At 48.5% G+C, this 8827-nt stretch overlaps 1 protein-coding gene across 2 annotated transcripts in view; it reads left to right on the top strand.

Moving 5' to 3' along the window:
- Tap2 (transporter 2, ATP-binding cassette, sub-family B (MDR/TAP)) overlaps positions 1–5831 on the top strand; it is an 18816-nt gene extending 12985 nt beyond the window's left edge. The window contains exons 6-12 of one of the 2 annotated variants that reach the window (XM_013516933.1): positions 1075–1272; positions 1407–1535; positions 2870–3124; positions 3377–3550; positions 3719–3878; positions 4226–4362; positions 4704–5831. In XM_013516933.1, coding sequence (XP_013372387.1) covers positions 1075–1272; positions 1407–1535; positions 2870–3124; positions 3377–3550; positions 3719–3878; positions 4226–4362; positions 4704–4841 — 1191 coding nt within the window. In that variant the 3' untranslated portion in view covers positions 4842–5831. The remainder of the gene's footprint in view (positions 1–1074; positions 1273–1406; positions 1536–2869; positions 3125–3376; positions 3551–3718; positions 3879–4225; positions 4363–4703) is intronic. The other variant, XM_013516934.1, reaches the window with a different exon arrangement.
- Positions 5832–8827: the final 2996 nt, after the last annotated feature.

Here is an 8827-nt window from a genome sequence, read left to right as displayed (position 1 = left end):
GGGCTCTTTGTTCTCGCGTCCTGCCCTCAGGGATTGGGTGGGGCATACCTGGCTCTGTGCGCGCGTTTCAGCTGGGAATCCTGGTGGTATGTGTCCAGCGCAAACTCGGACCCAGGAGCCCTGCCACTCCTGGAGAACTTGCGGTCTGGGCGCAAGGCGCGGGGGGCGTATCACAGGTTTTTAAAAGAATACATGTCTAATTCTATATCGTGGAATTTTTGCTATATTGCAGGATTTTGCGGTATGTAGGTATTTATATAATATTTATGATTTTAATTATTTTTGTGTAAAAAATTTAAAACAATATAAAAATGTTAATTCAAACATATTAAAAGAATATTAAATTGAAGTACAATACAGTATGGATTTCATCAGTGGATGAATACTGTACTGTACATAGTGGAAATGCAGTACATCACTACTGCTTGCCCAAGTTTGCCAACATGAGATTGTACATGGCACACTACTGGCTGATGGAATGGAAGGTGACCACCCACAGCACTGTGTTCTGTATCCTGGGCACAGATTGGCTCAGTGACTGTAGCATCAGCCTGTTTGCCCTCCCGCACTGTGCCCATACATTCAGCATCTCTCCTTAGCCAGTTTACATTGAGTACCCATATAGAGTTTTACATGTTGTTAAAATTACATAGGTTTAAGAGTGGAGAAAGTGTTTAAGAGCATATGAAGCACTTAGAAGAGTGTGGGAAAGGTTAATAAGAGTGGGAAAGGTTTATAGGAGTGTGGGAAGGGTTTATAAAGCCTTAAGAGATATATAAATAATAAAATACCACTATGCGGATTTTCACCTATTGTGGGGGTCTCTGGAATGTAACTCTGATAGGTGATGGATCACTGTATCCCCCACACTACCTAAGAGCTGAATAATATTTTATTCCTTCCCTTCTTTTTGTTCTCATGCCTCCTTGTAAGCAAGTGAGGAAGCGGGACGAGAGAGCAGTTTGATGCATCGGGGGGCGGGGAGTGGGTGGGCATCCCGGGGCTGGAGTGAGACCTGCATGTCTGCTCTCTCCTGCTGCATGGTCATGGACATTCACCTCCCCACTCCCCCAGGCCTTGCTTCTGAAGATCCAGGACGCAGTGGCGAAGGCAGGGCAGGTGGTGCGGGAGGCAGTTGGAGGGCTACAGACCGTGCGCAGTTTTGGGGCAGAGGAGCAAGAGGTCTGTCGCTATAAGGATGCTCTGGAGCAATGCCGGCAGCTGTGGTGCCGTCGAGACCTGGAAAAGGGCCTGTATGATCTCTTCAAGAAGGTGAGACAACCACACCTTGGGGAGACGGCCGGGAGCAACTATCGGTTCTGGTGTCCCTTGCACTCAGTCTTGGGCAGGGAGGGGAAAGGACAGGAAGACTCCCTCAGCCTCACCTCTTCCTCCTCCTACCCCAGCTGCTGCGTCTAGGCTCGCAGGTGATAATACTGAGCTGTGGGCGGCAGCAGATCCTGGCGGGCGAGATCACCCGGGGCTCGCTGCTGTCCTTTCTGTTCTACCAGGAGGAGGTGGGGCACTATGTGCAGGTGAGTGAGGAGCCCACACTTCTCCTACCTTTACCTTCTGTTCTGTCTCTGGGTCTTGGCCTTTATTTTTTACCTTTAACAGAACAGGACAAAATGTACGATGCCAACTAATTTTGTAATGGTGAATTTCAGACCTATTTAAAAGAAGAAAAACAATGGGAGACGCATGTACCCAACGCTTGCATTAGCAGTGGTCACCTCATGGCTAATTCTGTTCGGTCTGTAGTCCCAGCCGCTTCTCACCAATATTATTTTGATGCAAATTCAAGATGTGTAATTCAAATTCAAGAGTATGTAATATCTATAAGATAAAGCCATCTAGAATAATGTATCATCTCATGGTCATTATAACACCTAAAAATCGGCAACAGCTTGTAAAATTGACCAAATATAGTCACTGGTCAGTTTTCCACCTTCTTAGATATGATGCCTAGCTCACGTCAGGATCCAGATGAGGTCCCTCATTATGATTTGCTGCTGCATCTTTTAAGTCTCTCCATCTCAAATTTTCTACTTGGGTTTATTTAGTGAGGAGGTAGATTGTTGTCCTGAAGCATTTTTGTCCTGTTGGAGTTTTTTGATTGAATGCTTGTAGTGTTAATATGTTCCTCTGTTTCTAGAATATTTCCTATCCACCGGTAGATATCTAGAAGTTTGTGAGATTTGAAAATTTTCTCCTTTTGACAGTGTATGCCCTGCGTGCCGGTATGTTCTTTGGGTAGGAGATTCTCAGTGTCTTTTTGGTGGCAATAGCCACTGGTGCTCAGTGCCCAGTGTGACAGTGTGACAGTTGCAAGAAGGTGATGTTCCAGCATTTGCCATCAATTAACTAGAATGCTTCAACCAAGGGAGACTGTCCTCATCTACCTTTGGCTTACCCAGGGGTGTGGTTTGATGAGGACAGAAAGAGCATTTGCTTTTTGCTCTGCATTTCCCAGTCATTTCCAAGACATTGATTCGCCATCTTTTATGTGTGAAGAACTCAGGTAGACACTCTGGTGGCTGTAAAAGTGAGTCCTGTGCAGTGCCTTCTTTTAAGGCTTTGCCTGTCTAGTCCAGCACGGTGCAGGAGGAATGCACAAGAAGAGTTACAAAGGTCTGGGGATAGAGTGAATGCCGTGTGGTCAGAGTTTGGACTTTAACTTTTTTCCACCGTGAACTGGGGCACTGAGGAGTTGTCACTTTAAAATCCCGCCCAAATTGCACATTGAAAGGCAGAGAACACTGCTGTGGGTGTGGTTGTGAGTGGTGTGTGATGGGGAGCCCGTGAGGAGCTGAGCAATTGGTTCTGGTGAGATATGTGTTCGGCTGACCTGTCCATTCCTGTCTTCCAGGCCGTGATGTACATGTATGGGGACATGCTGAGCAATGTGGGAGCTGCTGAGAAGGTGTTTTGCTACCTGGACAGAAAGCCCAATCTGCCTCAGCCTGGCACACTGGCCCCTCCCACGATGCAGGGGCGTGTGGAATTCAGAGATGTCACCTTTGCGTATCCCAACCGCCCCGACCAGCCTGTGCTCAAGGTGCCTGAGCGAGGTCATAGGGAGGGAACCTGGGTCCTTTGTTCTCTGCTGCTAATGCACGATCAGGTGTTGCGGTAACCAGAGATTTCTTTTTATATTTTTGTTTTGTTTTCTTTTCCGGTACCGGGAATCGAACTCACCACCTTGTGCTTGCCAGGCAGGCGCTATGCCGCTGAGCTAAATCCCCAGCCCAACGATCAGGTGTTGCATCTTGTAGATCATTTGCCTTTGAGAAGGCTGTCTTGCTTCTGCTAGAAAGAGAAGGGAGGCGTCTTGTAAGAAAAGTGGTGTGGCCTTAATTCTTTCCTGTTTCTCCAGGGGGTAACATTCACTCTGCACCCTGGGAAGATGACGGCCCTGGTGGGACCCAATGGCTCTGGGAAGAGCACTGTGGCTGCCCTGCTGCAGAATCTGTACCAGCCCACGGAGGGCCAGGTGCTGCTGGACGGAAAGCCTGTCTTAGAATACGAACATCACTACCTGCACAGACAGGTGGGCAGGGAAGGAGACGGGTAGTGGGTTGAGGAGAAGGGGTGCGCAGAGACGGAGGATGTGGGGTCCATGGGAATAAACAGTGGGTCTATTCATGGGAAGGCATGAATGGAGTTCCCCACCCTGTGGGTTACACACTGCCCTGTGCTCCCTTCCCCCGCTTCGCAGATGTCTGTGGTGGGGCAGGAGCCTGTGCTGTTCTCAGGCTCTGTGAGGGACAACATCACCTACGGGCTGCAGAGCTGTGAGGATGAGAAGGTGGTGGCTGCCGCCCGGGAGGCCCTTGCATATGACTTCATAGAGGAGATGCCAGATGGAATACACACGGGTATCGGCTGCAGATTGGGAACCTGCCCTTGCCCTCGAAGAGAACGTGGAGCTTCTTGGGGCGAAGGCTGGGTCCCTGTGACCCCGTGTTAGCTCCTTCCCACTTCTTCCCTTTGCTCCCACCTCCTGTTCTTCCCCACCTCAAGCATTGCTCCGCCCCCACCTTGTTGGAGAGTCTTTGTTCCCAAAGGACAACGCAGAAGTAGAGCTTCCCCCTCCAGGGCAACTCCAAGGGCCCACCCTCCTGACGGGTTGGATAGGAGACAGCCAGTACAGTCGTCCCTGCTCATGGGGAGGAGCGCTGTTCTGAAGCTGTGTCTGAGGAGGCATTTTCTCGGATTTCCTCAGATGTTGGTGAGAAAGGAAGCCAGCTGGCCGTGGGACAGAAACAGCGTCTGGCCATCGCCCGGGCCCTTGTGCGGGACCCACGCATCCTCATCCTGGATGAGGCCACCAGTGCCCTGGATGCCCACTGTGAAGAGGCTGTGAGTAGCGGGGTGGGACAGCAGGGTCGGAGAGGTCAGGTCTGCGGGGTCACCGTGTGTGGAGCTGGGAGGGGAGGACAGGCGGCCCCTTAGTGGGAAGAGTGACTGCCTTGGCAGGGCTGGGGATGGGGTGGAGAGCATGGTGGTGGGAGGCGTCCTTGACTGCTCCCATGCTGCCTCCCATCCTCAGAAGCAGCACCTGCCAAGAGGGAGCAGCAGGGCAGACTGTTCCTGCTGCCCTTTGCAACCCCGCGCCTCCTTTACACAGAGTCAGAAGCCGTGGCGCCCTGTTGGTTTCTGGTGTCCATCCCATCCTCACCTTTCTGATCCTGTCCCTTCAGCTGCAGGCCTGGAAATCCCGCGGGGACCGAACTGTGCTGGTGATCGCTCACAGGGAACACGCAGTGCAGAATGCCGACCAGAAACTGGAGCTCAAGCAGGGCGAGCTTGTGGACGTCGTCCAGCTCAGGGTGGGGTAGGACCTCAGTGCTTGCCTGGTGCAAGGCTGAGACCTCCGGACACTGGGCCTATCAGGGCTGTTTCCAGAATGCCCACTGCAAGTGCCTCATGCTCTTCAGTTTTCCTGGGGCTGTGTGCCTGGGGAGTTATTCCTGGAGCTCGGGGTGTGGTAGAGATTGGACCACAGGTGCTTTGGACTTGCTGAGCTGTGTAGGGATGAGGGGCTGAGGCGTGGCGTTTGGGGTGGGTTGGGTGTCACCTGGGCTTATAAATCTCATCACATAGGTGAGTAGAGCGCCGTCTGGTACTGAGTAGCTCACACCGTGTAATAAATACATGCAGAACGCTTTGCTTTATTATATACGTACACATCCGTATGCAAATTTGGAAAACCCAGAAAAGTTCAAAGAAGAGAAGTAAAACTAATCAGTACTGCACTTCCCAGAGACAGCCGTCTTTACTACTTTGCTGGCTGTCTTTGAGATGTTGGTTAGCCAGTACGACATAAATGCTTATACGGTTGCCTTTCGGTGTCCTTCCTCATGTCCACCAGTGCCTGGTGTTTTGGGCGAGGCTGGGGTATGGCTGGACCAAACACAGTATCCCGGTCAGAAGTGTTAATAATCGCATCACGGATAGCTACCATATACGGAGTTTAAATATGGACAGGAAGGAACTATGCTCAGTGTTTCTCAGGAGTGATCATTTTTTTTTTTTTTTTTTGGTTTTTCTCCGGTACCGGGAACCGAACTCACGACCTTGCGCATGCCAGGCAGGCGCTTTTGCCGCTGAGCTAAATCCCCAGCCCCAGGAGTGATCATTTTTAATACTTACGCTCAACCCACCAGCTTGGTTGTTCTGTCTGACTTCCAATTTATAGGTGAGGGATCTGAGGATCAACGCATCAAAGAAATGATGTGACTGTCCTGAGGTTACACAATGGTGGAATTGATGTTTGAACCCAGACTTCACCCTGAAGTCCCTACACTGAATAAATTACGTGTATTGCATCTCTTATGCATCTTGGCTCCAGTCCACAATCCGACCAGGCAGAGCCAGGTTGCATCTTGCTCCGAGCAGCTCGGAATCCATCGTCTTTGCTCCTGCTGTGCCGGCCTCCGTTCAGGCTCAGAGCGTCCTGTCCCGGGAGGGTTCCTGTCCCGCTCCCCTCTCCCGGCCATTATTCCACGAACTCAGTTTTCTTTCTAGAAGCCGCATGAGCTGGGATGATGTCAGTCCTGGAAGCTGCTTCCTGTGTCCCCATTGCTTCTGCTGAGATCCTTTGTAGAGCACGAAGGGTCCCCAACCTCTGGCCCCCCTTTCCTGGTGCATTCACCTTCAGCCACTGCCAGCTTCCTGCCCTCGCCAGTCTCTTGCCCATTCTCTGCGTCGCCCTCCCCTGCTTTCTCACAGCCTTCACAAGACTTCAGGAAGCTTCCTTTTCCTCAGTCTGGAGAAAATCCCCTGTGCTTCTGTTGCCTGGGGCTTACCTTTCTCACTGCCCTATTAAACTCTGCCCACACTCGTTTGTCCTTTACAGCATGACTCCTGCTGGCAAGGGCAATTATCTTACGTTTCCTGACTGCTCCTTGCACAGGGCCTGAGTCACAGCAGACAGTAATTGGTATCTGAATGAATCTCAGTCCTCTCTATGTGTAGCAGCCGCTGAGAAGCCAACGCTGTACACGTGACTGGCTGCTGGGCGGGACTTACTTTAGAAGGCTCCTATTCTAGGAAAGAGAAACTTGCATATTCCCGGGAACAGCAGGAACTTTACAGCATTAGCAATGAATGTGCTGGAGCTGTGGTTTTGGAACTGCTCCCGCCTGGCAGTTGTTGGGAGCAGATTAGCCTCTGCCTCATCCTGCTGCTGCCTGGCAGCTCACAGCCACCTGCCTCCCAAATTCCAGCAAGCGTGAAAGACGCACTGGGGGGAGAGCAAGCTGGCTCAAGTGCTTTCCTTCCCCACTCAATGTCTTTTCTTCGTCAGAAGGGGATAATAGTTACTGCATCTCCCAAGTTTATGGGGGCTGCAGCCCTCACAGGAATAGACGATCTTGTAAGGTCTTTGGTTTTCTCAGTAACCCCACAGCTAATAACTCCTTAAACATGGAAGGCATCCTGAAAACATAATGGTCACGTCTTCTTTTAGAGGTAGAGAAACTGGGAGGGCTGAAAGGAAAGCTTAAGGATTCTGACAGGAGGCCCAGGAAGATACAGCAGGCTTAAAGGTCTTCCTTCACTCCTACCCCATCAGCATGTGCTCTCCTCGCCTGTAACTGCTCTTCTTGTTGCTTGTCTCTAGCGTCTTCCCCACTCAGGCAGGCCCACTCCTTCTAAAGGAGAATGCAGGTGGAGAGGGGACCCTGAGGAATAGATTTCTTTGAACTTCCAAGCAACTCCCTACCCTGTCTGCCCTGTCCTGTGTAGAAGCAGCACTGAGCTCCAAGTCCTGGCTCCTCTACCTGGCAGCACAGTCACTTGGAGGCCACGTGGGTGGACTGTAGAGTTTTTTGTGGAGAAGGACTAGGGAGTAAGGGGGAAGAGTTTGCGATTGATGCTGAGTGATCCACAGTATCACCCATTTGAGACTGGTGCCATCTAGTGGTCATAGGAAACCCTGGGTTTTGAATCGAGTTTTGGGGAATCTTATGAATTATAATTCTAATAATCATTCACTGGGTGCTTATTCTGTGCTGTGACTGTGCTAATTAAGGCCCAATATATATCTCCTCCTTTCACCATCAAGATAAACCTATGAAGCAGATAAAGCTATCCCAATTCTAGCAACGAGGAAATGGAGTTCTGTTACACAGGTAGAATCAATTCTGAAGAGTTGCCTGTATTCTCTGCAGCTGCATATTCTTCTACAACTCTCTTTTAAAAGACACTACTTACTTAAATAGGAAGTATATTGAGATTTTTAATTCAAAAGACACAAAAAATAAACAGAAATACTTTACTTCCACCGTTCCCCACAGTTTGTCAGGGCAATCCAGCTCTGAGCTGTATGCTTATCATTATGGAGAGAGGTAATGTATATTTAAACAAATATATGTATATATTCTCGCTCCCTATTTTTCTAAATAGCAGCTCCCTAATCCCATTATTTTGAGCTTTACTTTTTACATTAAAAATGTGTGGCTATATAGGGTCTATTTTGTTGAAAGACCATATTTCATTTAGTCAGTATCCCTCTATTTGTTTTTTTTTTCCTCCGGGCCGGGAATCGAACTCATGATCTCATGCTTGCCAGGCAGGCACTGTGCCACTGAGCTAAATCCCCAGCCCCAAGTATCCCTCTATTCATGTGTAGTTAGGGTACTGGAAGCCTTTTGCCATTGCAAGCAAATTCTTGATAGAGATTGCAAAATTGCCTAGATAGAGGTTTTATCAATTCAGTCCTAGCAGCAGTATATGAGTTTATCTTTTCCCCTATATAAGTATTGTTAACCTTTTAGATTTTGCTGATTCGGTGGGTGAAAAGTGGCATGGTATTATAGCTGTCATTTGCTTTTTTTTTATTGTCTATGAAGTAACAAATATACTGAACCCAGAAGGAAAAACTGGGAAAAGATGGACCCCCCCATAAAATAATAACAAACATGTCTAAAATATTGATAAGCCAGAAGGAGGAATGAAATATAAACATAACTGAAAATTTCTAATAATAGTGACTATTAAGTTTACAAAACCAAATAATAACAAATAACATGAGAATGAGGCCAATAAGGTCTTTATCTCATTTGGAAGGAAAGTTGAGATACTGATTAACTTCAATTGTTGCCAAGTTAGTCATGTTAAAAATGTAGGGGTAACTTTTTTTTTTATTTTAAAGAGTAAAAGAAGGATAACATAATAATAGGGGGGGCTTACCAAATTGCGGACAAAGTGGTGGGAGATTATCAATGGTTATTGTTTTACATATTGTTATCTACAAGATAGTTTCTCAGGAACACAAATAGACGAATAATAGTGAGTTACAGAGAAAAGAAGTGGGAGATTA

The sequence above is a fragment of the Chinchilla lanigera genome, unplaced genomic scaffold, assembly GCF_000276665.1.
Source record: "Chinchilla lanigera isolate Chin_1 unplaced genomic scaffold, ChiLan1.0 scaffold00036, whole genome shotgun sequence".
Classification (NCBI taxonomy): Eukaryota; Metazoa; Chordata; class Mammalia; order Rodentia; family Chinchillidae; genus Chinchilla; species Chinchilla lanigera.
This window is presented reverse-complemented; position numbering and strand designations above follow the sequence as displayed.